The 27,967-nt window shown below is 36.1% G+C and overlaps 2 protein-coding genes and 1 non-coding gene across 5 annotated transcripts; 2 read left to right on the top strand and 1 right to left on the bottom strand.

Annotated features, from left to right (window-relative positions):
* The first annotated feature begins 15 nt into the window (after positions 1-15).
* Positions 16-27,547, top strand: LOC132044633 (negative regulator of systemic acquired resistance SNI1). Of its 2 annotated transcripts, XM_059435143.1 has the most exons (16): positions 16-30; positions 20,398-20,525; positions 20,603-20,669; positions 21,657-21,750; positions 21,840-21,929; positions 22,026-22,103; positions 22,236-22,304; positions 22,918-22,999; positions 23,116-23,165; positions 23,288-23,509; positions 23,582-23,652; positions 23,732-23,801; positions 24,018-24,083; positions 25,921-26,073; positions 26,253-26,386; positions 27,118-27,547. In XM_059435143.1, exons 2-16 carry the CDS (start codon positions 20,411-20,413, stop codon positions 27,188-27,190), a joined length of 1,434 nt encoding a protein of 477 aa, XP_059291126.1. In that variant the 5' UTR covers positions 16-30; positions 20,398-20,410; the 3' UTR covers positions 27,191-27,547. The 2 variants fall into 2 exon arrangements, with proteins under 2 accessions (XP_059291126.1, XP_059291120.1); XM_059435137.1 differs by lacking the exon at positions 16-30 and having other exon boundaries at positions 20,301-20,525.
* Positions 11,531-14,741, bottom strand: LOC132044621 (GDSL esterase/lipase At5g45950). 2 transcript variants are annotated; one of them, XM_059435119.1, is made up of 6 exons: positions 14,361-14,741; positions 13,659-13,789; positions 13,326-13,559; positions 13,140-13,199; positions 12,131-12,380; positions 11,531-11,952 (listed from the first exon to the last, which is right to left on the bottom strand). In XM_059435119.1, exons 1-6 carry the CDS (start codon positions 14,635-14,637, stop codon positions 11,762-11,764), a joined length of 1,143 nt encoding a protein of 380 aa, XP_059291102.1. In that variant the 5' UTR covers positions 14,638-14,741; the 3' UTR covers positions 11,531-11,761. The 2 variants fall into 2 exon arrangements, with proteins under 2 accessions (XP_059291102.1, XP_059291110.1); XM_059435127.1 differs by lacking the exon at positions 13,140-13,199 and having other exon boundaries at positions 14,361-14,716.
* TRNAE-CUC (transfer RNA glutamic acid (anticodon CUC)) lies at positions 20,166-20,238 on the top strand. Its single transcript has one exon. It is a non-coding gene; the product is annotated as a tRNA-Glu (tRNA).
* Positions 27,548-27,967: the final 420 nt, after the last annotated feature.

The raw sequence follows: 27,967 nt of genomic DNA, 5'->3' as shown, positions 1-27,967 counted from the left end.
GACATCCGGGAAAAAAAGAAGAAGAAAGAAGGAGACGGAGGATTTGCGAAGGGGGGGGGGGGGGGGAAAGGGGAAAAGAATAAGAAAGAAAAGGAAAAAGTTAATTTAAAATGGAAAATAAAATATTAAGAAAATCTTAATATATCATCCAATTAGAAGATGACATATCTATAGTTGGGACCACTTTTAGTGTTTTTTTTTCCTCCCACGCGCTTTTAAGAGATTGGGTACGCTGCCACGTCACCCGCTAAGTATTTAATTAACTTGAAAGTTGTTAAGGGGGGTAAATAAATACAACTTAAGTTTAGTTGCTAAACTAAGTTTTCGTGCCAAGTTCAGGAGTCAAATGATGTCTTTTTTCATCTTCTCAAAACCCTAAAAAACCACAGCGCGGATCAAAGATGCAACTCGGTTAGAATTTATAGTATTCGGTCTGACCAAAAGTCTTGGCATTTATAGCTATAACTTGCCCACAATGAGAGATAAGCCCACAACCATAATGAATGATCATTCTAGTTGGAACATCATTCACATAAAAAAGAAAATAGAAATGTTAATTGCCTTCTTATGTTTAATTTGTCCACAAAGCTTGAAATCATGGAAACCAAAAAAAATTTGAGAGAGGGGCGGCCGCCACTCGTGGTGGTGGTGGTTGATAGAAGGAGAGAGAGAGAGAGAGAATTTTTTAGGGATTTGAGAAATGAAAAATCTGAAATGGGTAGTGAGTGAGAATAGAGAAAGTCAAAAATTTATGAAAAAGGAGAGAGAATGGTAATGTATATTAAGTGATTAATATTGTTAGGGGATATGGGATTGAGGGTGCTAAATTTTAGGTGTATTTGTGCACTAGTAACTGAAAGTTACTGTGTAGCTATATTAGTTAAATTCAAAAAGTATTTAGTTATTATTAGTAATTAAAACAAAAGGTATTTAATATCACTAATTATGTACTAAAAGTAGCTATAACACGTAATTTTTCCAAAAATTAAAGACCAACAATTTGAGAGACAAAAATTACATGCCAGCCCGATGAATTCTACCAGTAATGCATATGATTTTCAATCTGGTTCAAATTGCCCAACGTGAGGAAGCCCACTCTGAAAGAAGCCCGCGTGTAATTATTGAATGATTTAATTTCTACTTCTGCTGTATAATTTTTCACGACAATGCCCAAATTATTTGAGCACTTAATTTATGTTTCTTGAGAATTTCCAGCACATTAATTATCATAAAATTATCCAAAAACTAAAGTCATAAGGTTGACGGCCTAGGCTGGTGACCCCCACCCCACCTAAGATGGACCCAATTGGTTGAGCCTACATGATAATGTTGGGGTATATATCATTAATCATGCATTTAGATATGGTATATTCTAATAATAGTCATGATTAAAACTCTAAGAGGGAGATTATTGGGATATATACTGTTAACCATGTGTTTTGATATAGTATTTATTATAGAACAATTATTTATTCAATTTTAATCAAGAGTTAAATAGATCACGTATTAATATGTGTGTCCTTTACTTATATAATATATGATTTAGTGTATAGAGTTTAGCTTATACATGGAAGATTAAATCATCGGTTCTTATAAGTATAAAGTTTTATGTTCACAATCTAAGATGAAAATTGGACAAAGCTATCGGTATGATTGTAGTACAAGATTAACTATAATTATCTTCATTATGGGAACAGTATAGTTCCGACTTTTTGTACTAGTACATTTTGTGTGTATTGAATGGACCAAGTAGAGATAAGTGTTTTTGTACTGAATATATAAAACAACATCTCTAGCTCATTAAATGTACTTATACTCTTAATCTTGATATGATTATTATGATCAATGTGATTTGTTCATTATTTTGATTTATTAAAAGGTGCGACTCAATTGCAAGCCAATATATTCTCGATAAATTGGATAATGGCAAAATACATTTGTGAAATAATAATTAGCTGATAGAATCCATGTCTCGACCTTGAGATTAATGCGATACCCTTTTATGAATGCTTATAAGTCTCATGTGAAAATCCTGCAGGTGAATTTTGTATCCGTCACATGATATAAGTTAAGCAGAAATAAAAAGGATTCAATTAGTCAATGCGTTAAATTGTCAATAATTTAATTTAATTGATTGACATCTGTAATCTTAACATGGATAGTTAAATAAGTTTTAATGTATGATTTCGAAATTAAAATGAGGAGTGCAGTTACAATTTTTTAGTAGAATAAATTGTAATTTATTGTGATAGGATTAATTATCCCGTATTCTGAATTAGTATCTGTCACGACCAAACTCCGTAGGCCGCGACACGTGCCCTAGTTGGACACTCATACGTACCTTACCCTAAATTGGCAAAATATTAAAGACAAACGAAATAATAATTTAACAAGGACAAGTGGGTATGCCGCACGAGGGCCGATAAGGCCGTCACAAAACATAGATAAACTCTAAACGTACGCAAATCTCACGAAACATATACAGAACCCACACCACATGTCTACAGACCTCTACAGAACAAAACATAATCATATGACGGGACAGGGCCCCGCCGTACCCAGAATAAATACGTACATATGTAGCAGAAAATTTCATATCAAATATGGGCTCCGGACAAAGGAGCACTTCAACATTGAGCGGATAACCTAAGCGACGGATCCTCGAATCGGTCGTACGTACCGCGCGGCACGAAACGCGACCCCGAAGAAAGGGGGTCGATGCGGAAAATGTATCGAATATGTAAAGCGAGAAAATGTAATAAACAAAACTCAAATCGAACGAAATGTGCGGAAAACGAACGAGGTGCATAGCTAATCAAAAATGCGTACCGAAATCATAGGTAATGCATACGGAAAACATATGCAAAAGCCGGCCCCGCTATGGGACTCGGTGAACGAAGGAGGCGCTCCTTCGTCCCGCGCCAAAACACATCATACTTCGAGTAGGGAATAACTCCGAAACGGATCGAACATAACAAGTGGCCACATCGTAACATAATCAACGACCGATATCGGCATAAGCGTACATGGCACATCATACACCACAACCCATGTACGTATATACACACCCCCTCACACCGGGCGCGGCGAACAATGCGGAGACATACGCTTGAGAACATATCCCGGCCCGGGCTCGGTGTGGAAACATTGAGGCATCCACGAGTGGAGTAGTGAGAAACTAATGCAATAAAAATACCATAGAAATTTCCAGAGACTCGATGAGGCATACCGGATAACGAATCAAGTCAATGAAATCGAACTAAGTCGTAGTACGTACCTTTCGGACATCACGGCGGATTATGTCAAACGAACTTTCGCAGTCGAAGTACATATCAAAACGTTTCATAGGACTTAATGGAATATTTAAAATGATTTTTGGTTTAGTAGCTAAAACATTTCTTAAAGCCGCTCGAAGACAAATCGTAAGTACAAAAGAGTAAAATCGAAATAAGGGGCCCACCTCGGTCAATTGAGGTGGCGGACGTAAATTTTAATCATTGGGCTTCATAAAGTTATTTAGGAAAGTTTCGAAGCGATTCGGGTTCATTTGCAAGAAATACGAAGGTTGAAGCGTTCTTATATCCAAAAACAAGCTTCATGCTTCAATTATACTTTGAATGAATAGTGTTTAAAATCAAACTCGAATTCCTAGGAGCAGAATTATCCCCGAAGGTCTGTTTTCGGCCTAATAGGTCTAGGACATGCCAAACAAAGAATAGGGGTAGCTTTACATACCTTTCTTGTCCCTTGCACCCGCCAAAGCTTCATCCCGTTTCGTCGAAATGCAAATGGTCATCTTTACCTAGTTACTATTCATGCAAGCTAACATTTCAATCTTTGGTTTCTATCGCTACGAAATTTCGGCGACTTCCCCCTATAAATACGCCACCCCGAGAATTAAACTCGGCCAATTACATCAACACAATACCAACCAAACATTCTAACCACATTACCATTCAATTCAAAATATATCATAATGCCAATAACTCTTATCCAAATATTTCAACAACATTCCAAATGTTCAATTCAACTTCATATATTCAAACTAACATCAATACTTACATGTTCAAGTAGCAACCCGCGGCCATTCATATACGATTTGAGAGCGTTCCAAGGAATCCATACAATATTCAAGGCAACTCAAACACTAAGCCATCTTACCCGAAATCTTGCAACTACATTGGAACATCACAACACATTTTCTTCCTTCAAAAATTCACAAACTACGTCAACAAACCATGCTTTAACAACATTATTCTTACAAATTCAAGAAACTACATTAAAGCCACATAAACCCTTAAATCAGCCCACCAAATTTTAACTTCAACTTAGGATCATTAAACTTCATTTTTACATCATATAATGCACGACGACAACAACCAAAACACCATATAACATTAGCTCACCATGGCTGCCCCAAACCAGCCCCTATACGACCAACATCATCGTGTACAATTTCATGAGTTTCATTCCTTTTCTACACACTACATCAACACACAAACATGCTACATTCAATGAATTCATCACCCTTAAACATACAACACACAAGCACGGCCAAACATCACTATCCACGGCTCAACTTCAATGTCCATATTTTCATAATTTCATTCGTTTCAACACATTACAATACAACTAAGAACACTAAATGAAATCAATTCATCATGTCTTACAAAAACAGCCCACTATTTGGCCATAGCCTAACATACACGGCCACACCAACATCTACATACCCATGTATTTCATTGTATCTCACATACTACAACACATAACCCATCTATAACACATGAAAATAGGATTAGAACTCACCTTCTTCCACTCCCTCTTCATTCGGCTAAGGCAAGGATTTGCTAGAACAAGAACTTTGCTTGATTCAACAACCACTTCATGTTGTTTAGCACCTTCCAAAGAGTGGAAAACATGGAAGAAAATAATTTTTTGTGGTGAAATCTCCATGGCCAAATTCGGCCAGCCCTTGAAACCGAACAGCTCCTTTTTTTTTTCTCCATATTTCTTCATCTTTCTAGAGCTTGGAAGATGACTAAATAATGCTAAGTCATCTTATAATATAAGTGTGTCATGGTCCACAAGTCATGTGCAAGTCACATGGCTTTTAATTTCATGAAAATTACTCTCCAATTCTTCACTTTTGGCTCCATATTTCATGAAACACTAGTCTCCATAATTTCACTTTCAACCCCACGTTTTTCTTAATGTCTCATTCCAACAAAATAACAAGCAACTTTCGCTTTAAAACAAAATCGTGGTTAAAATTCTTTACTTCATATCCCGGAATCCTCTTGTCCTTAACTTTCCGCAACTAGTCCGGAATGTCCCGACGTACAAAAGTGCGGGATATAACATCCTTCCCCCCTTTAGAACATTCGTCCTCGAATGTTCAATCAACCTTACAATGTCTTATAAGGATCTCGGGGAGGGCTACCATTATTACTATAGTTTGCGCTCTCGTTATACACATTCTCTTGGCTATTCAAGTCCTTACTTCTCCGCTATTATTCTGCCATAGCACCTTAACACACATCACATCTTCGGCACGCAACCTGCTTACCCTACGAGTAATGCAACGAGGTCCAATATATTCCGAGTTGAACTTTTCCTTCCTTTTTATTTGAGGGATGTCGTAAAGTCGATTATCTCTATTTTACATTTGCTCCCTTCGCACTCGCTTCCCCCCTTTAGGGGCGTACTTAGTATAAGTCCCGATGATACTTTACCCTATGCCTAAGTTTCCAGTTTCAATCCGGCGGTATTTTGATTCTGATGTTCTGGTCCTCTGACCTTCCGCCTACTTGCTTTCTTTCCTTTCCAACTATTATTGCATTCGAACTTTCCAAACTTAACCCGTGGTAACCAACATCAACTTGTCTTATAACATTGGTGCCACTTATACTATTTCCCACTTAAGCGTTGCTACCCTGTCCGCTTAAGAGCTTTCCCATGCCGCCCTGAGAATTGCCGGGATACACATATCTGTTGATATAACCATATATGAGACACACACCTACGCAGACACGTAGTCGCTATCGTCTCACTTACCTAATATTTCCAAACACTGCTCGAACTCACCTCAATTCCAAAATCGTGACACATCTCCTTCTTCCTTACCGGTCTAATTTGCCTTGTTCTACGTGACCTCTTAAAATCTTCGTCTACTCAGTATATTCCAAGTCCCTTTAGACTACTCCGCTTCTTCCCATTTGCTTCTTTGGTCGAAGTTGTAAAATTTTCCGAAACTTCCCGAAGGTCACCCATCCCGAAATTTCCTTACTCCGGACGCTTAACTTCGGAATTCCGGTGGAATACGAGGCTTTAATGCTAGTCGGACAACGTCCACCACGCCGCATGACCTTCAATACACAATGCGGGGTAAGCGGAGCCTTACCGTATTTCTCGAACACCTCGTAGCACAATTACTACCTTGCCCCTGTACTCTTGTCCTAACCATGCTATTATTTCTCCTAGCCATAAACTCGTCATAATTTATTCATGCTTATCAATTCAGTCGGTACCTTAATATAATACTCTATCGAGATTTGCCAACCTCCTTTAACTCATTTCTCAATGTCACAATCCCTTTTCGAATTCTTTTTACCATATCATATTTTTTTTCTAGGTCCATCATACTTGCAACTCGGCGTATTGTCTTTACCATTAACACGACCTTTCACGACATATTACAAATCCCTACCTTATTCTCGTTTTATTCCTGGGAAAATTTCGGCAGAGTTTCCTCTATATCTCTGACTATCGCAAAACCTGTACACAGGAAATACCAACACTGCCTCACAGGGCCAACAACATATATATACATATCACACCAAATCACAGCCACACAGGGCTCCCAGCATTGACAATAGCATGAAAATAGGGAATTTTACCTCGTATGTCCGTCTTGGATCGCACTTACGCTTTTCTCTTCTTTTCCTTTTCAAAATTTTTGGCTTTACATTCCTCGTACTCCGGTACCTTATTTGACATATACACCGTCGTGCCGTTGCTTACTGCGTGCTCGTAACCTCCATATTATCAATCGCCTTCTTACATTGGCGTCGTCTTCTATTTGAAATCAAATGTTAGTACGAGGAATTTCATTTCCTATGACTTGGCTCTATCGCACGATCTAAGACGAAAGAAAGGTCATTGATTCCTAAATGCCCCGCACCTCCCCGTTTATAAATGTGGCCGGCTTCACACCATAAACAGGTCTCTGCCGGACACGGTCTGTAGACATTCCGAGGACCTAACCGCTCTGATACCACTTTTGTCACGACCCAACTCCGTAGGCCGCGACACGTGCCCTAGTTGGGCACTCATATGTACCTTACCCTAACTTGGCAAAATATTAAAGACAAACAGAAATAATAATTTAACAAGGACAAGTGGGTATGCCGCACGAGGGCCGATAAGGCCGTCACAAAACATAGATAAACTCTAAACGTACGCAAATCTCACGAAACATATACAGAACCCACACCACATGTCTACAGACCTCTACAGAACAAAACATAATCATATGACGGGACAGGGCCCCGCCGTACCCAGAATAAATACGTACATATGTAGCAGAAAATTTCATATCAAATATGGGCTCCGGACAAAGGAGCACTTCAACGGTGACGCGGATAACCTAGCGAGCGGATCCTCAAATCGATCGTCGTGCCGCCTGCGCGGCACGAAACGCGACCCCGAAGAAAGGGGTCGATACGGAAAATGTGCGAATATGTAAAAGCGAGAAAATGTAATAAACAAAACTCAAATCGAACGAATGTGCGGAAAACGAACGAGGTGCATAGCTAATCAAAAATGCGTACCGAAATCATACGGTAATGCATGCGAAAAACATATGCAAAAAGCCGGCCCCGCTATGGGACTCGGTGAACGAGCCGAAGCGCTCCATCCATCCCGCGCCAAAACACATCATACTTCGAGAGTAGGGAATAACTCCGAAACAGATCGAACATAACAAGTGGCCACGTCGGAACATAATCAACGGATATCGACGCATAAGCGTACATGGCACATCATACACCACAACCCGTGTACGTATATATACACCCCCTCACACCGGGCGCGGCGAACAATGCAGAGACATACGCTTGAGAACATATCCTGGCCCGGGCTCAGTGTGGGAAACATTGAGGCATCCACGAGTGGAGTAGTGAGAAACTAATGCAATAAAAATACCATAGAAATTTCCAGAGACTCGATGAGGCATACGGATAACGAATCAAGTCAATGAAATCGAACTAAGTCGTAGTACGTACCTTTCGGACATCACGGCGGATTATGTCAAACAGAACTTTCAGAGTCGAAGTACATATCAAAACGTTTCATAGGACTTAATGGAATATTTAAAATGATTTTGGTTTAGTAGCTAAAACATTTCTTAAAGCCGCTCGAAGACAAATCGTAAGTACAAAGAGTAAAATCAGAAATAAGGGGCCCACCTCGGTCAATTGAGGTGGCGGACGTAAATTTTAATCATTGGGCTTCATAAAGTTATTTAGGAAAGTTTCGAAGCGATTCGGGTTCATTTGCAAGAAATACGAAGGTTGAAGCGTTCTTATATCCAAAAACAAGCTTCATGCTTCAATTATCTTGAATGAATAGTGTTTAAAATCAAACTCGAATTCCTAGGAGCGAAATTATCCCCGAAGGTGTTTTCGGCCTAATAGGTCTAGGACGTGCCAAACAAAGAATAGGGGTAGCTTTACATACCTTTCTTGTCCCTTGCACACATGCCAAAGCTTCAATCCCGTTTCGTCGAAATCACGCAAATGGTCATCTTTACCTAGTTACTATTCATGCAAGCTAACATTTCAATCTTTGGTTTCTATCGCTACCGAAATTTCGGCGCACTTCCCCTATAAATACGCCACCCGAGAATTAAACTCGGCCAATTACATCAACACAATACCAACCAAACATTCTAACAACATTACCATTCAATTCAAAATATATCATAATGCCAATAACTCTTATCCAAATATTTCAACAACATTCCAAATGTTCAATTCAACTTCATATATTCAAACTAACATCAATACTTACATGTTCAAGTAGCAATCCGCGGCCATTCATATACGATTTGAGAGCGTTCCAAGGAATCCATACAATATTCAAGGCAACTCAAACACTAAGCCATCTTACCCGAAATCTTGCAACTACATTGGAACATCACAACACATTTTCTTCCTTCAAAAATTCACAAACTACGTCAACAAACCATGCTTTAACAACATTATTCTTACAAATTCAAGAAACTACATTAAAGCCACATAAACCCTTAAATCAGCCCACCAAATTTTAACTTCAACTTAGGATCATTAAACTTCATTTTACATCATATAATGCACGACGACAACAACCAAAACACCATATAACATTAGCTCACCATGGCTGCCCCAAACCAGCCCCTATACGACCAACATCATCGTGTACAATTTCATGAGTTTCATTCCTTTTCTACACACTACATCAACACACAAACATGCTACATTCAATGAATTCATCACCCTTAAACATACAACACACAAGCACGGCCAAACATCACTATCCACGGCTCAACTTCAATGTCCATATTTTCATAATTTCATTCGTTTCAACACATTACAATACAACTAAGAACACTAAATGAAATCAATTCATCATGTCTTACAAAAACAGCCCACTATTTGGCCATAGCCTAACATACACGGCCACACCAACATCTACATACCCATGTATTTCATTGTATCTCACATACTACAACACATAACCCATCTATAACACATGAAAATAGGATTAGAACTCACCTTCTTCCACTCCCTCTTCATTCGGCTAAGGCAAGGATTTGCTAGAACAAGAACTTTGCTTGATTCAACAACCACTTCATGTTGTTTAGCACCTTCCAAAGAGTGGAAAACATGGAAGAAAATAATTTTTTGTGGTGAAATCTCCATGGCCAAATTCGGCCGGCCCTTGAAACCGAACGACTCCTTTTTTTTCTCCATATTTCTTCATCTTTCTAGAGCTTGGAAGATGACTAAATAATGCTAAGTCATCTTATAATATAAGTGTGTCATGGTCCACAAGTCATGTGCAAGTCACATGGCTTTTAATTTCATGAAAATTACTCTCCAATTCTTCACTTTTGGCTCCATATTTCATGAAACACTAGTCTCCATAATTTCTTTCAACCCCACGTTTTTCTTAATGTCTCATTCCAACAAAATAACAAGCAACTTTCGCTTTAAAAACAAAATCGTGGTTAAAATTCTTTACTTCATATCCCGGAATCCTCTTGTCCTTAACTTTCCGCAACTAGTCCGGAATGTCCCGACGTACAAAAGTGCGGGATATAACAGTATCACAATAGGAAGCCTCATTATTAAATATGTGATCCCTACTATGCCTGAATATTCCAGAACAAGGAAAATAATATTCTTGGTGGGCAAGGAAAAGCCACATGTTTTTTGCTAGGGTTTTACATCCTAAATGTTGGGGTGGGAATGGTACGATATTTGAAACTTCAGTACGGTAATTTCGATTTTCGATTTCTAAAAATACTATACCATTACCGTACCAAATTAATTCGGTATGGTTCGGTATTTTAAAGTTCGGTTTCGGTATTTTATGGTACGGTAAATTGGTACCATAGTTTGTCCGACTTCGACTTATACATACTCATATCGTGGAGAATTATGACTTTCACTACTTAAGAAACGTCTCAATTATTATGTGCTAAACCCCTTACACATGTAAAACTATTCAAAGGAAAGTACAACCAGTCCCCTTCGTAAATTAATTACACAAAAAAGGCATTTAAGTCAAGATAGAGTAGTCAAAGTTTCAACGTTTAAACAATTAGTTTTCTAATAATGCTAGTTTATATAGTTGTTAGTATTATAATACTAAGATATATGAATTGTATATGTAATTATATACTTCGCTATGGTATTCGGTATTTCGATATTTTCTTTATGAATATCGAATACCGTACCGAATACCAAACTTTTTAAAAATGCATGCCAAATACCATAATACCGAAACCGCGGTATAAAAAAAATTCGATTTCGTTACGGTAATCAGTATCTACCATACCATGCCCACCCCAGCCTAAATGTGTGTATATATACAAGGCTTTTCAGCCCTAAGTGATACACTTTTCTTAGGCATTTACCAATACTCGCCCCTCGGGTATTCTAGTTCATAGAATATTTAGGATACATAGTAGAAGATTGCGGAATTGGTGTGCAGTGCTGTTGTGGAAGATCTCATACTTGAAGGATAGATTTGTGGTCGCCGTTACGTTTCAAGAGATAAGTGACGATTTTATTTTTGATTAAAATCTATGATTATGTGTTGTCTATATTTAAGGCAAATTTGATTCTAGTTATTTGGTTCTGCTTTTTATGCCTGTATTCCATCACATAATTTGTTGTAGCGGGGCCTAAGCCTGCCCCCGACCCCTATTTTAGAAAGAACAACTAAAGTCATTAATACTAACTTTAATTTTAAGTGAAAACAACACTTTTACAAAAAATTAATAGATTTATTCAACTGAATCAACACGCAAATTGGAGAACCACACATTCCAAAGTTCCCCACTTCAGAAGCTAATTTTCCTGCAATCTGGAATAAGCCACAAAGCATAGACACAGGCAGGACTAAACAAAACAGTTTTTTCCGACATTAACATTGGTAGGAAACTAACAATTAACAAAATGATTTTTTTTTTTTTTTTTTAAAAAGAAGATGATTATTAGTCGAGTAAATCAACATTTATTGCTTTAAGAGCTTCATCAGCCATGATCTTATACATTTTCTCAGAGGGATGAACAGCGTCCCAGAACACAAACTTTGTTCGATCAGCACAAGCTTTCAATCCCTTACAAGTCTCTCCATACTCTGTTGTTCCTGTCCCACAGCACCCCTTACTCGTCTCTGTAAAACCTGTTAATTAATTCATTTCCATAATTATAATTAGCAACATAAAGTACATGTGAAATAAGTAAGATACTTTCACGTAATCTAAAAATAGTTTATGAAAATAAAAGTTACTACTTATTTTTCCATCCCATAGAAAACATATTCCATGGGATACAAAGAGTAATAAACGTAGCTTTCTTACCGAATTTATGGGGATTTTGGACTGCTTCAAGAATGATGCTATAGATGTCTATGTAGGAAGCTTTAATGCCAAATAATCTTTTAAGGGCTTGCAATTCTCTTTTGATTTTTAGATTGAAAGAGAAAGCAACTTTGTTCAAATCATCATCGCACTTTGTTTCATCATCTCGAATGGTTCTAAGAAGTGGTTCACACCCAAGAGGAGGAACTCCCACCACTGCAATTCTTCTTGCTCCTTGACCATGAATTATCTGTAAAATAAATATTTAATTAAGTCACTTCATATATTATATAACATAAATGTGCAAGCATAAAGCCGTTACAAGTGTGCGTTGCCAACTATTTCATTAGTTTCATCTAGAACTACTATAGAAAAAGACATGCATCCCTAAGTAGAAACTAGGAGAAATTGAAAAAAATAAAGAAAATAATCATATTTGATCAATCGATCTAATTAAACTTATACTAGTACTACATATAAGCTTTATAACAAAAACTTAGGTTGAATTAACGAACTGCATGTTCTTTTTTTTTTTTTGTATGTTTAAGTTTTGGAAATGACTAGTAGTAAAATTTTACAGAAGGGGTCTGATCTACTAATTTGGTAAAACTTTAATTAAAAAATGAATTGAAAGGGAAAGTACGTAAATATAATTTCACAGAGAACACACAATCTTTCTATTCCTTACCCCACGCTTTGAATCTTAGTGGGGCTAGGCAGCAGGAACAGGTAACATACGTACGTACCACTCATTTCAATTCCACCAACCAAACTTTACTCAATTCAATTATCATTCAAATAGAATATCAAGAATGATCTTTTTATCTAGAAAAAGGCAAGTAATGCATATAAATACACCCAAGACTGTGGTCCAGTTTGTAATACAGTAGTTTTTTTCTGGTGATTAATAAAGTTTTATTTTCACAAGAAAGGAAAAAAAAGAAGAAGAAGACTGGTCCAGTAGTCAATGAAATGCCTAAATTTTTTTATGAGCAGAATTATAAATTACCCTTTTACTTGTGCCGATGGAAAATAATAGTATCTGATTAAACAACGATATACGTGCAAGCTGACGGCCACCATATGTTATTTTTTTTTTAAAAAAAAATTCAAATCACCGTACCATACGTTATTGAAAAAGGAGAAACATATAAACTCGTCTTCAAACATTTGAAAGGAGAGAGAGAAAGAGGACCTTGACGTGAGTGAACAAGGAATGGATCAAGAAGTTCTGGTACTGTTCCACCGTGTATTGCTTTGAGCGTACAAGTTCCACAAAGTAATTTTGGAGGAAGTCATTAGTGCCCATACTTATTATATATAGTGCATTCTTCATGGTTTCTTTTGCTTTCTCAGCTCCCACCATTTGCCTCAAGTGGATTTCATAGTGCCCGAGATACTCCCTTTGCTTGGCTAGTGTCATTGCATTCTGATTTTTCAGGAAAAAGAAAACGTTTAAAGATAGAAAATTTAATTAATCCAAAAAGATAAAAATACGAAAGGACCAGGTGGCTAGGAAAAAACGTACAGACAAATTGGCAGTGAGATCATCATAACCAGAAGCTGCTGATGCAAAACTAATGCCATGTAGCATATCCACCTTGTTTATTTGTGGGTCCAGAAACCCTCTGGTCAAGTTCACATAGCCAAGTGCCTCCGCTGCAAAACCATAATTATACTTTTGTGTTTAATCATTTTCAGTTGGTGTAGTAATTTATTTATAAAAGTAAAATATAACAGCCAATCAGAATTGACAAGGTACAATATACTAGCTCTTGTGCGTGCTTCCACCATATTAGTTAAATTAGACCATTTTTTTCATTGGAAAAAAAAAGAGGTGGAACCATTGGTTCTAGATTTTAGAACGATAGTTTCAAATGTTAATACTTGAGTTCTAAATTTAATATGTTTACATGTATTTTAATAAATTTTATAATAACAAAACTATACTATTTGAGCAAAAGCTAGCTACTGTGTTCGGTGAAACCCGTAGCCGGCTTCTGCCTCTTTGAGTGAGAATGTGAGGCCATAGTTAAGACGAAAGATAATGGTATAAATTTACACGGGCAGAAAAGTAAACAAAGAACAAATGTAAGACAAATAGCAAATGTTAGGAGTATACTTGAAAAATTTCTTTTTTCAAATCAAACCATTAAGTGGAAGCATCAACATCTAATTTTTCAAACATAAACAAAAACCAAAACAGCCAATGAAGATAGTAAGTAGTTACCAATGAAGTCAGTGGCAAGTTTTCCATTAGAGAACCTGCCAGTAGGTTGAGAATTGGGAAGGTCCATCCCATAAGGCAAGTAATCGGCCTTGTTTATAGTAGAAATATGATTGTTATTTCCGGGATCTACACTTGAATCTCCAAACACCAAGATACATGTCACATTGTTCTTTGCTGCCAGTTTCCTCAGCTCACTTACTTCAATGGCTTCTACTGCAGCATTATGATGAAATGGCACCAAAGCCAGTAGAAAAATGAAAATCAGCCTCATCAGCATTTTCACACACTCAATTCAAACAAAAGAGTATTACGTAAACTTTACTGATTAAACTTCAATTGAACTCTGCCTGTCCTTAAATAGAGTAAAGGGACTTTATTATTGTTAGGCCAAGTAGCAACTACCCCTTCTCTCTCCTTTTTTTTCCGGGGGCGGTGGACAAAGTATAGTCAGTAAGACGTTTGTCTGAATTTATGTGACAAAATAACTGTTTGTCATGAACGTGTTAATTTCATACTGTCACTTATTTTACGCATTATAATAATAAGGAATAATTTTAGAGACATTTTTTCAGGTTTGATTTCATAATAGTGTGATTTGAAATATTACAACTTCCTTAAAGTTCGATTTATTTATGACTTTAAACTTTTGCACCCTATTTACCTAAATATTAATAGTACTAGTTATTTGATTTCTCAAATTGTTTGCTTCTTTCAACTTTTATTAGAGTAGTAAGAGTATAATCTTGAATTTCTAAAACGATAAACTAAATATTTTGGAATAATTATTTTTTGTAGGAGCAACATGTAAATAAGACCGGAGAAGCACGCACTCCTGCCACTTTTTCCCTGCCCTAATAAAAGGGCAGCAAAGTAAAGGCATTATTTGTATTATATAGTTAAATTTTCTTTGTCAAATTTTTTTTTAATTTTACTAGCATTTCTTTAAGATTTAATAAATGAAATAAATATTTTACTATAATACCCATATTAATTGGTGTATAGTCTCATTGGACTTGAAGAATAATTTTAAAATGAGTAATTAATGTAAAGGGTAAAACAAGAAAAAAAATTGTCTTTTCTTGATATGTTAAAATAAATAAGTAAAAGTGAAAATTTATTTTAATATAATGGATAACTAAAAATGAACGGAGGGAGTATTTATCAATTAAATCCATCGTTTTCAAATTGTCACGTGGCTTTCGTTGCTTTCTCGGTCAGCCCATAATTAATATTGTTAGGTTTACTAACAGCCACCCCTGCCGCGTCTTCCTTACCAAAAAATAAAAAGGACAAAAGCAGCTTTTATGTGAATTTGTGTGCTAATTAATGTCCCAATTTTCAGATTGATCATGTCATGTTGTTGTTGAGAAGATTTGAACTATTGGAGCTTTAAATTTCTTTGATGATTCCTCAATCAGCCTATATTTCACACAAAAATCTCCTTTATCTGAAAACTCTTGTTTGATTTCTATAATTATCCTTTGTACTGCTAATTCAAGAATGCTTTTATTTTTCTTTAGCCAAACTACAGCTTGATCGACTCCATCTATCACGAAATACAGTGATGCACTCCCCTTTTTAGTATGTCACAAAAAAATGAGACTATGTTTTTATATTTAAAAATTACTTCATTAAACTTTAAACTTCTCATTTACTCTTAATGAAATAACTTATAGTGACATAAATATACACAAATATTTATGACTTATTTTGTACTATAAATTTTGAGTTTTTTTATTAAATTCTATGCCCAATTTCACATAAATTTGGATTAATAAGGGAGTAATATTTTCTCCTATGAAACTGAAAAAAGAAGGAATTTGATCAATAATCTCGTCGTACAATCTCCAGAGACTGACAAACATCTTATAAATACGCAACCGGCGGTACATTAATTTTTCAGCCAACCTTTGAACAGGATTAATGGCCCAGCTAGCTGGTTCTCATAGTGTCTACAACAAATGATAAATAGCTGGAATTTTCTTATAATTCAAATTTTCTTAAATTTGGTGGTTGCAGATTGATCACATATGAACCCCAAGTCACGCGAGTAGTTGTAAAGTCTATCTAACATGCATGATAGGTCTATATTGTATACGGTAAAAATCAGATTTATGCTAGACCGGTGAGATCGGGAATCGAGGAAAGAAAGAAACAAGCACGAGCATGAAGACTTTCTTTCGGACCGGAGGTATTGCACTAGAAGTGGTTGATCAGAAGAAAGCGGAGGAAATCGTTTGGTCCAGTTTCTCCATGGCCGAATTGATCGTGGTCGTTAGTTCGGTTTCTCCATGGCCGAGTTGATCGTGGCCGTTAGTCAGGACTCCATGGCGAGTTGATCGTGGCCGTTAGTACGGGTGATCGATTACAAAGTTGGCACGCTTCAAGACCGTTACTCAGGTTATCTTGCTACTTAAATCGTACGGGTGTTAGACAGTATGTCCCAACCCTATCCTTTTTAGGGTTTTCTTTGATTCTAAAGAACATTTTGTTGTACAAGGCATAGGGTAAAACTATAAATAGGGGGCATTTCCCTACTTTTAAGGGTAATTAGCTTTTTTGAGATCAAGAACATTGTAATAGCAAATCAAAATATTATTTCTCTCTTTAGTCCGGATCTGTGGAGTACTATTGTTTAGCTTCATTCTTCTAATATCACTATACTTAATCATCCATAGAAACATATGCAACGCATGTATCCAAGTTATTAACGTATATATTCATATCTACAAACCATTGTACACGAATCTATATATATATATATTCCCTCAAAAACTAACAAAGATTAAAGTTTGCCCACATATCCTATACCTCACTTACAAATTTAATTGATTACCTAATTTCGGGGTAAACATATATATATCTGTCCATTTGCTAATGCAACCCAAATCCTTTGAGAAGAGTTCACATATATACATATTTTGTCTTTCTTTGTCTTCTATTATTCCACTTGAAATCCCAGCTATTTCATTTGAGTCGTGCTACCAATTCTTGTATTCGCTGTTATCGTATATATAATACTCTTTGACTGAAAATTTTTCCTCTCTATCTATATTTTGAGAACTTAAATTCGTGAAAATTCAAATTCAAAACCAGAAAAGCAGCGGTTCATCATATATATATCATGTTATCAGATAATACCTTTGTATTTATGTATATTGAATGAAATAAAATACCAATATTATACAACTACTTTGGTTTGTTAATTGTAGCAATATGTATGCATATGGTAAAGTATAGAATATTTTCATTAACTTTAATGTGATAATACACACATAGTTACAGCAAGTGTACGTATTTCAAAGGACGTTAGGCAATTAAAAGCTTGAAAAAGTAGGTATATTTCAACTTCTAAAGTTGACCATTAATCTTAGCATTCATTATTTTGGGCAAACAGAGTGGGTCAGCTGGACAAAGTACGTTTCATACTCCAATCAAACATAAATGAAATATCAATTGCTACTCCATAAATCTCTCAAGGAAACGCTTTCAGTGTGAATGCTTTTATTTTTCAATGCAGCAAGAATTGGAGTTTTTTTTTTCTTATAACGGTGATATACGGATAGTTTACACATACCTCGATTAATTTGACAAAGTATATGTTATCTACTACAGGTATCAGATAACTATGATCACATAGTCATTAGCTTGCACGAATGAGAATAAATCACCTAGTATTTTTGTTTCCGCTAAAAATTGTACCTAAATCGTCCTCATGAATTTCAACCACTTCATTAACCACTAAACTATTAAGCAACACCCTTGAGTGGAAGAATTCTTAGATAAGTACTCTTGCGTACTCTCTCTCTCTCTGTATTGGAATATCATAATTGAGTCGTCCAAGCTATGCACTCATGAGTAAGAGTATCTCAAGTCAGAATCAAGATTGAGTATCTCGAGTCAGAATCAAGATTTTAAAGCTTATTCGACTCAAAAAGTAGATATGATCCTACACATTTTTGGAAAACACGAAACTCTTTTGTCCCCAGTCAAATCTCATCCAGTGTACTGTAAACATTTATACTTAGCTAAACGAAGAAAATCATATACTTATATACATGATTCATGGTCCTTTAATTTGTAGAGATTAATATACACAGGGGCGGACACACCTTGTATGAAGGGGTGTCAACCGACACGGCTTCGTCCGAAAATTTTCGTAGATATATATTACATGGGAAAAAAAAAAAGCCAATGGATAAAAGGCTTAAAATGACAAACCGTGGCAGTAAAAGCCAGTTGGTTCAGCTGTGAAGGCAGCCTAATGTGTCTGAGATGTCGGGGGTTCAATACTCACTAAGCACTGTTTTTTTTTTTTTTTTTCAGTTTTTCTGAAAAATATTTAGAGCCTTATAGCTGGTAGCCTGGTATTGAATATTAATTGAGATGCTAAAGTTAGTAATTGACCTATTCGTGGAGACTGATAAGGAAATTAAAAAGATGTTGATTATTCAAGCATGCTTAAAATATGACTTAATTTAATTATTCATTCTCCTGTTAAATTTGTAATATTTTGGTGCGAAGCTCCAGTTAGAGTTTCTTCACATTCATTATTTTTCCTTTGTTTGGTGCACTTTGTGAAATTATTTAAATTTTTTCTAAATTGATTTTTTGAAATTGTAATTAAGTGGAGAAATTTTCCTAAAATATTTTGCAAACTTTTAAAACCAAATTTAACATCTCAAAATTCATCTTGCTTGGAAGAAAGAGGAAATAAGTCGGAAAAAAAACATTGATAAGTGAGAGTTGATTTAAGTTCCTTGAAAGTTGATCCCCGTAAAAGATTCACATTCGAAAATATTATCAATATGACCATGATGCAAGAATAAAAACACATCTTAAAACACGTAAATTTCAACCTCGAATCACAATTTTTCTCAAAATAGCTTTTATTGTCAATTGTATCGTTTTAATTTCTAATGGTTTGTTGAGTATGATAGATTGGAATATTAGTGTTACAAAAGATGCAGCCTTTTAATATTGTGTCGTTATAGTGATATATTCTTTTGTCACATCTTTAAATGCGACACTTATTAAAAATCCTGCGTACGCCATTGAATATACACTCTCCTAATTAACACAAACCCAAGACAATCAATTTTTCTACTTGATATGATATTAAATGCAAATTTATATCTACTTAGAATCCCAACATTACTCCGCCTTATTTAACATGGCTGGTTTAACAATCACTTTATAAAACTTACTTTTAAGTTTTGGCGGTGATTAGACAGGATATGGATGACACACATGTAACTTACCAGACATGACCTAGATAGGAGAATGTGGAGGTCGAGAATTAGGTTAGACGGTTAGTAGGTAGTCGAGCATTGTTTAGTTTTTCTTATCCATATTATTATTACTACTCTACTGCTATCTTAGTCTTCTATTTTATTATTACATATTGTTTCCTTCACTTTGGTCCTTTGCTTCGTTTACCATATTATTTAATTTGTAGTCGCTACTGTTCTCTTTCTCTTTTATTTTTTTGTATTTCCTTTCCGTACTTAATTTTGGTATACTTTACTTGAGCAGAGGGTCTATAAGAATCATCCTCTCTACCTCACATGTAGGAATAACACTGCATACACACCATCTCTCCTCAAACCCCACTTGTAAAACTATATTGAGTATGTTATTATTGTTGTAGTCCTAGAAAATTGCTCATAACACCTTTGCCACCCATGACATATTGAATGTTTGAATGATGAAGGCAAGTGGACTGTTGATCCTCCTCTGTTACACTTGTTATTTTTTTTGTAAAGAGAAAAGAAAATCAAAATCATATGAAATTTCGCATAAGAATCCGTTGTAGTCTAGTTGGTCAGGATATTCGGCTCTCACCCGAAAGACCCGGGTTCAAGTCCCGGCAACGGAATTCAATTTTTTACTTAAATTATGTTTTTGGGGCCTGTTTCCTCAGTGACAGATACCAATAAAATCAAACGATTATAACATCTGAATCATCGCATTACAGTGGCGGGAAAAAACCAAAGAGGGGAGTGAGAATCAACTCGTTTCTTCCTAGGGTTTTGAAAAATCTGAGGAAAATGGAGAGGAGAAAGAGAGTCAGGGGAAGGAATAATGGAGGAATAGAAGAGAACACAATGGCAATTCTGGATACTTCTGGTTTCAATAGAGACTCTCATCACCGCCATGACGATAGTAACTACGCCTTTTACTTCTCTTTTTTTCCTTTCATTTGTTCATCTCTTTTCTTCATCGATTGATATTTCGTGTAGGTCTTGCTTTTCTGGAAGCTATTCGCTCTGCTTCGTTACTTCCGGATCATGGAACACCACCTACCATGTATTTTCTCTCTATTTTGTATTTGCATAATATATTGTATGATATTATGATTATCAATAACTCTCTCTCTATATATACTGAACTATATAGATGTATACACTATACACACTGTGGTATGACTGCTTGATATTCTTGCTATATTAGAAATTTAACATCTTAATGTGCATTTTGAGGAGAAATGGAGTTCAAAATCTTGTTAATCTTGTTTATTTGGAATTATTGAGAAGATGAAGTTGTGTTTGGTTATAGTTTTTGCAAAGAATATTTGGTTGCTTGAATGTACTCAAAGTGAAAACAGGATTTGGAATTTTCATGGCCGAATGCTGATTTTCAAAATAAAATGAAAATACATGGCCAAACAGGTTCTAAGAACGACTACTTATATACTCCTTTCACACATTGTTTTTACTTCTGCTGTTCGGCTACTGAAGATTTTACCTCAGCTTCTCCTTTTCCCCTTTCCGTTCTCTAATTATTTTTCCTTCTCTTGTAATAAGAAATATGTGATAATTGTAGTTGTGGTTTGTTGCAAGTCCTTAATTTAGTCAATTGTCTATATTAGTGCGGAGTTTCTTATTACATCTACTGGTTGATATATAGGATCACTTTTAGTTTATTTATAATTAAGTTGTATTCTTTGTCAATCTGCATGGTCTTAGTTCTAGTTCAAATGTTTGTTCGTTTCTGTAAACTTACGGAGTCCATAGAACTTCTCCCTTTTTGTATAGATGATTGTGAAAACATCTTTTCGTCTATGACTTTTGCCTCTTTATGTTGCTTGTATTTGCTCAGCTTTTGTGGCAATATAACATTTTGCTCATTACTCGTCAAAAAGAAAATGCCAAAGAAGAAACCTTTTGCTGCGATGTAGTTGGCATGATTGATTTTTCCCCCCCCCCCCCCCCAAATCTTAAATGTGTGTCAGTTTAGCTTTCAAGTTACGACGCACAGTTCCTATCATTTAATTTTACGGATATGTTGGAACAGCACAATGCGGGAAGCCATTTTCCAAATTTTGAAGGAAGAGACTTCACTTGAGCTAATAATGGGTAGTTATCAACTTCTAAATGAGTTGGATAAGGTACGAGCTTGCCTTATTTAGTACGTTTAAGTTTATATTATTGCCGCTTTTAATATTCTTACTTCGGAAGTATTTTCTTGTGAATCTAGCGCTTTCCTAGGGTGTGCTTGCCCAAAATGGAGAAACCAGAATCATGTCTGCCACCAACCATTCTCAATGAACCTGGTTTAGTTGAAGAGGTATCTCTATCCTCTGACACTTGAAAACCCGGTAGTTCCCAGACGGAGTTGTTTTCTCAATTTTAACTTCAATAATGATTGGCTACTCTTTGTCAGGCCTGGTGTCCATTTTCTCTAGGATTGGATAGGGACGAGGAAGCAAATAAAGGCTCAAGTGGATCAATTGACCCCTTGGTGAGTCAGATTGTATGTAATGGCTATATCACACATTTACACCAATAACTTATGTGCATTTTACTGTTTTACTGAACTTTAATATTCCGCTCACGTGTATCTTGGTGGTGTTAATCTTTCTGATGATTTTAGGGCTTTCATTCACTAATACAAGAACTTGGGAAAATGATCAACCAGAAGTCAAAAGCATTAGAAACAAAGGTCAGTTACTCTATTGAAGTCTCTTTCAAACTCTATTCGTTGTAATATTGTATGTTCTTTTATTATCATAGCTTGTCAGCTGAGATACCAGTAGACGTGGAAATTTCAACTACACTTAGTCCGGCAGCCAGGTTCTTTGGCCCATATTGACCTTTTCACAATTTCCTTGATTTATGCTCAGAGGTTGCCTTTTCCTTGGGTATTTAAGAAGTATAAAACTTATTTGTCTCTCACATGTTACCACTGGAGCAGTATCTCCAGTGAGGATGAAGTATTTACCAAGTGCTAGAATGTACAGTTAGCTTCTGACCCTTCTTTATCCACCAACGGTGTGCGTTTTTCTATTGAGCTTTTGACACTGGATATATAGTCATATCGAATTCCTTTGTGGATGTACATTGAATTGAACATGGCACTGACAATCTTGACTAATAAGATAATTTCACAGGTCAATTTTCTAATTGTTTCTTTAAGACTAATAAGAAAATTCACAGGTCAATTTTGTCCTTTTATCTTTTGTCAGCCATTGGGTTCGTGAATTTGTGCATAGTGTCATTGAAGAATTACCTTGTCTTTGTATATTAATCAAATAGTCTGACAAGACCCACTGCAGATATTAAGGAAGATGCTACTACTTCACTATCTTGTCGGTGTGCTTGAAGCAGACTTTGTGCCTCGTAATAATGCATTTAAAGGTAATGATTTTCGGAGGATTCTAATTCTCATTACCAAAAAGGATTTTAATTCTCATGAAGTGTCATGCACCTTAAGAGGTCTTCTTGAAAACATCATTAAAAGGTTCATCTTACAGAGAAGATGAGTTGGACCCTTTTGCGGGATTCGTTGCTCAACATGCTTTTGGTATGTCTTCATTTTCAAATGTTACCATTTTTAATTGTCTGGAATATTTCTACTTAGAAGTGTTGGATTACTGAGGTGTGCGTAGGATGCCTTTACTTATTTGTCTTCCACGCATTGTTCAGGGGTCAAGAAAACTAATCTACAAAGGCCTAGTCAAGGACTGTCTGTCGGTTATATGTGATGTGCGCTCTGACTTATCTGACCAATCTGAGTCCACCTCTGATGTGGATTCACTGGCACCTCATTCAAACGAAATGTCATATAATTGCACTGCTGCTTTTGTACTAGCTTTACCTGAACTCAAACAATCTACTTGTATCTATCTGAAGAAGCTCCTCAGAATGGTGAATTCATGACATTCTCTTCTTTAAAATATGTATTTGACCAATTCTAACTGTGACTTGTTTCATAATTAGATGATGGAGCTGGATATATCACGGAACGTGGCAGATGTTCAAGGCCTTACCAACAGAGCTGATGGTGTGAGGTATTTCGTTGAATGAACTATTTTGCTTTACGTAAAGCCATCGGATTGAGAAATGTGATTGATATCAGAGATGGTGCAGAACACCTGCTGCAGAGATCATTTTGGATGAGCTCGCTTACAATTCTGATATGCTCTCACCCTTTTTTCAGGTAATGTCCTTTTTTCCTATTTTAGTAGGATAATGAGATGAAACTTAGTATCTTTATTGGGAAGATATTTATATTTTCTCTATGTGGTCCCTGGAAATCTTATATCACAAATGCTAAACTGACTTTGAGTTTTTGTTACACTACATGTTTCGTTGGCATTCTGATGCATTTTGCTTGTCAAGGAGAATGCTAATATGGTGAGACAATTTTCTGCAGGTCTTTGATGACCCCTGGTGGAAGCTAAAAATGATCATGCAGTATTTTCAAAAGTACACGCCTAAGGTAAACGCATTCTTCTGTCATCATAACAGATCTTAACAAATTTTAAAACCGACAGTGGAAGTATCTCCACTTCATTCACCTGGTAGGAATTTTGTAGTGGAATGTAGGCTAGATACGTGGATTGGGGCAGTGTTTTAGTTTATTGAATTTAGTTTCATTATGAAGCTTGGTATTTTGTTATTGGCATTCTTTTGTTATTGTTGCTCTATTTTATTTGCTTGGATTTTTGGGGTCTTTCTAACTTTTTGGTGATAGGACCAGATGCATGCATGATAGACATGAAATACTGTTGGGATGTTAGACAGTATGCTATTGATACATACCTCTTTCATGCTTTCAATAATACTTCTTCTGACCTTTTCTACTAACCTCTTCTTCTATCCTATTAACCTTTTTTCCACTTTTTCGATTATTGGGTTCATACTGCTCAATATCATGTGACACTTCTAACGGCAGGTGTAGCTAAGTCATACGAAGTGTCATACCCTTCAGTTGAATACTTATGCTATTTGGTCCGTGCTGTCCAACCATCCCACTGGGATAATCCACACTTCTTTGAATTGATCTGCTGTTCTAAAAGCAATAAAAAGCTTTTCCATCTCCATTTAGTAGGACATTTACATGTTTTCATAAGCTGAATGCGTGATTGTTGTGATTCTTGCTACAACATAAAAGTCAACTTCTAGTGAAGCTTTGGTGCTTGTACACGTTTTCATGGGAGTTGAGACTTGACTTTAGTGAGTAGTGACATTTTTCTGGATGCTATCTAGATGTCCTCAGTCCTATTTTTGTTGCAGCATGATGCATTCAGTTTAAAGGCAAGAAGTTTGCTCTCTTTTATATATAAATACAGGGATGAGTTGATAGTTAATTTGTTAAGACATTAAATTCAGGAGATGTCCAAGCTGTTAAATATAGTGTGTAATTCTAGGCAAAGACTGATAAGCTTTGCTTGAGGAATCCTTGGACTCTGTAGATATTTTACCGTGAGACTTAGTATTACACATTAGCATATAGCAGATGGCTCCTTTCTCATTCTAGCATTCCATATACTTCCTAAACACAACTGTCCGTTTGTGCTGTCTTAGTTCATATCGTGCTGGTTTCTTCATTTTGTTTTCGATGGCAGAAATGTGAAGTCGTGCATGTAAGCATAGGAAATTCTTTATCAAGATATTTACTTTTAAGTTTTAACCAGACTTATCAGAAAAAGTACTATTTACCTTTAACCAGTCCACCTGCCAATCTCTTTCAAATTTATTCATGAATTTCTGTACAGATATTTAGGCTCTGGTTGATGCATAGTTGAAGTACTAGGCATGTTTGTGGAACCATTCTGTTGCTTAATGTCTTGATATTCAGGAGCTTTTGCTTTCAATTCATCACATTCGACGAGTATGGATAGAGGTTGCGGCCTAGATGCTTTATGGAAATATTTATTGGTAGTTGGAAAATATGGGGCATAAATTTTCCGTAGCTCTTCTATGGGAAATGGTATACAAGCAAGTTCCTTGGACTGTTGCAGAAGTCCTTAGTTTTGAGTTTTGACAAGTTGAACATTTTCAACATATGACTCGTTTGCGTTTTCTATTTTAGGAATTTCAAAAGATTCATGCCCCAATTTTGTTTTTGGTTCTGTTGGTAGTTCCCTGTACCTTATATTGGTTGAGGTGTCATCTATCAGAAAGCTTGTTCTATTTGGTTTTCTCACCATCTTTGTTTGATGTTGCCTGGTTTAATGCAGAGGTTACAAGCTAGAATTTTGAGAAATTAATACCAGTTTAATGTACTCCATGTTGCAGTCCTTGTTAAAACTACTTAAATTTACTCGTTGCAGTCTTCTGTTCGTACGAGGAGATTAAACAGTCAAGTGAATGATTCCACATTTGAAGGTATTTTGAAGTGCTTCTCAAATAGCAGCAGCACGAAGAGTATCATAAAAAAAGTTGGAACAGATGTTGCCCAGCTGCTTCTAGGACATGCCTTTTTGGTGATTGTTCTTACTCGCAATCAAATTTATTCACGTCTAGGATATCCAATTTTGATTCCTTGAGTAGTTCATTCACTTGCAGAATTTCCAGAAGACGTTGCTGCAAAAAGATCTTTGAGTTCAGTTATAGATAATCATTATCTTTTCCTGACCAGGATAAGTATTTCATTCTCTTATAGGCCTACTTGTCAGTATCGGTGGAATCTTCTGCTGAACATGTTCATGATTTCGAAGAGATAGTTAAAGGAAGCTGTCTCACAGAAATCTGCAAGCTCATAATAGCCGCTTTTACAGCTATCAGAAAAGAAGACAAGTAAGGTTCACTTGGTGTGTGTTGAGTGGTTTGCTTTCACCTCTCAAGATATGCTTAATTTCTCTTTCTGTCGCTGTCATATTTATGGAACCACCCATTGCACAAGCTTCACGTTAATGAATTAGGCACCTACTGGCTTTAGATTCCCTAATATCTGGGCAAATATGAAGTCCATAAGAATCTGCAAGATGACAATAGAAGTACTATATTTGTCTTTTTCCCCTCTGAATTAGGCATAGATCACGTTCATCTTAGTACTTTAGCTTCTCGCAGAAACATGTACCTGAGGTGCGTAGTTCCATGTTGAGCTAAATGGGATTAGATACAAATCCTGAAATAAGATCAAAAGGGCACGTTTGATCCAGAAAATTATGATTAGAAGGGCTAACCTTTGATTTGGATTAGTGCTATAGTTAGAAAAACAACTGGGCGAGATATAAGTCCTAATAAATTAGAATTCCTGGTATTGTTCATAGCTAGGAAGGAAAATGATTGAACAAGCAGCAAGAGAGTACAGGATGTACCCAGCTAGAATCTTCTGCATATTCTGGTGAAGTGTTGAAAAAGCCATTTTGGCTATGATGCATTTGAGTCTCTGTTCCGCAATCCTGGATTTCCTCTCCTTACGAATTCGTAGTATTAGAATAAAACTTTTTTTGATGCCTCAGACCATATACTAACATGGTAATATACTGTTGCATCAGTTAATAAGTTGACATATCATGATGCAGGAACACAGAAATTCTACCTTTTGGTAAAGAAGCAGTGTTTACAGCAGCAACCATTCTCTCAACAAAGTCATAGGAGAAGAGGCTACTATTTGTTGCTGGCAATGTATATATGTTCAAATGGACGCAATTAGCAAGACCTCTTGAAGTTGGCCAAGTGATTTTTTTCACACAGCAATAGGGGTAAAAAGTTGGTCAAGGAAACCTCAGTGTACCTATGTGCCTTCTATGGTGATTGGTGAAATTTAATTCACCTCTAATTTTGTAACGGCACTATATGATAGCTAAATAGATTTGCATTATTAGTTTCTATATCTTCTGGCTGGTGAACTGATTAAGGCACTCTTTGATAGTAATAGGAACTGATGTAGGCACTCTTGTAGCCAAAGGAAACCCAAAAAAATGCAACACTGTCTAAGGAGATTGGCAAATGAATATCCAATTAATATTTGTTTTTTTTTTCCTTGATCAAATGAATATCCACAGCTCTAAGCTTATGCATTAGTGAAAAAATGAAGACAGTCTAATGTTGTTATGTCCTGTTTAATGAAACTAGTTTGATGAATTAATCCCCCACGTTGTGGGATTCACTGGGTATGTTGTTGTTGTAGTTTGATGAATTAATTGGAGCGTCATGGGCTTGTGAGAGGCAGTGGTGTGCTCCGAGGCAATTAGCAGGATGTTCTCGAATGATTTTGATGCAGCGTACTATCGATTTGGTTTGCAGCTATCTCAGCAAGTGATAAGAGGAGCCATAAACTGAGTTCATGGTCATTACAATCCAAGTGAAAGAGTTTGGAGTGTATTCACGTGTGAATAACAAAATTCCACCTGGGTACTTTCTTTACATTTC

The sequence above is a fragment of the Lycium ferocissimum genome, chromosome 2 (assembly GCF_029784015.1).
Source record: "Lycium ferocissimum isolate CSIRO_LF1 chromosome 2, AGI_CSIRO_Lferr_CH_V1, whole genome shotgun sequence".
Lineage (NCBI taxonomy): Eukaryota > Viridiplantae > Streptophyta > Magnoliopsida > Solanales > Solanaceae > Lycium > Lycium ferocissimum.
Note: the sequence above shows the minus strand (reverse complement) of the source record. Positions and strands in the feature narration are given on the sequence as shown.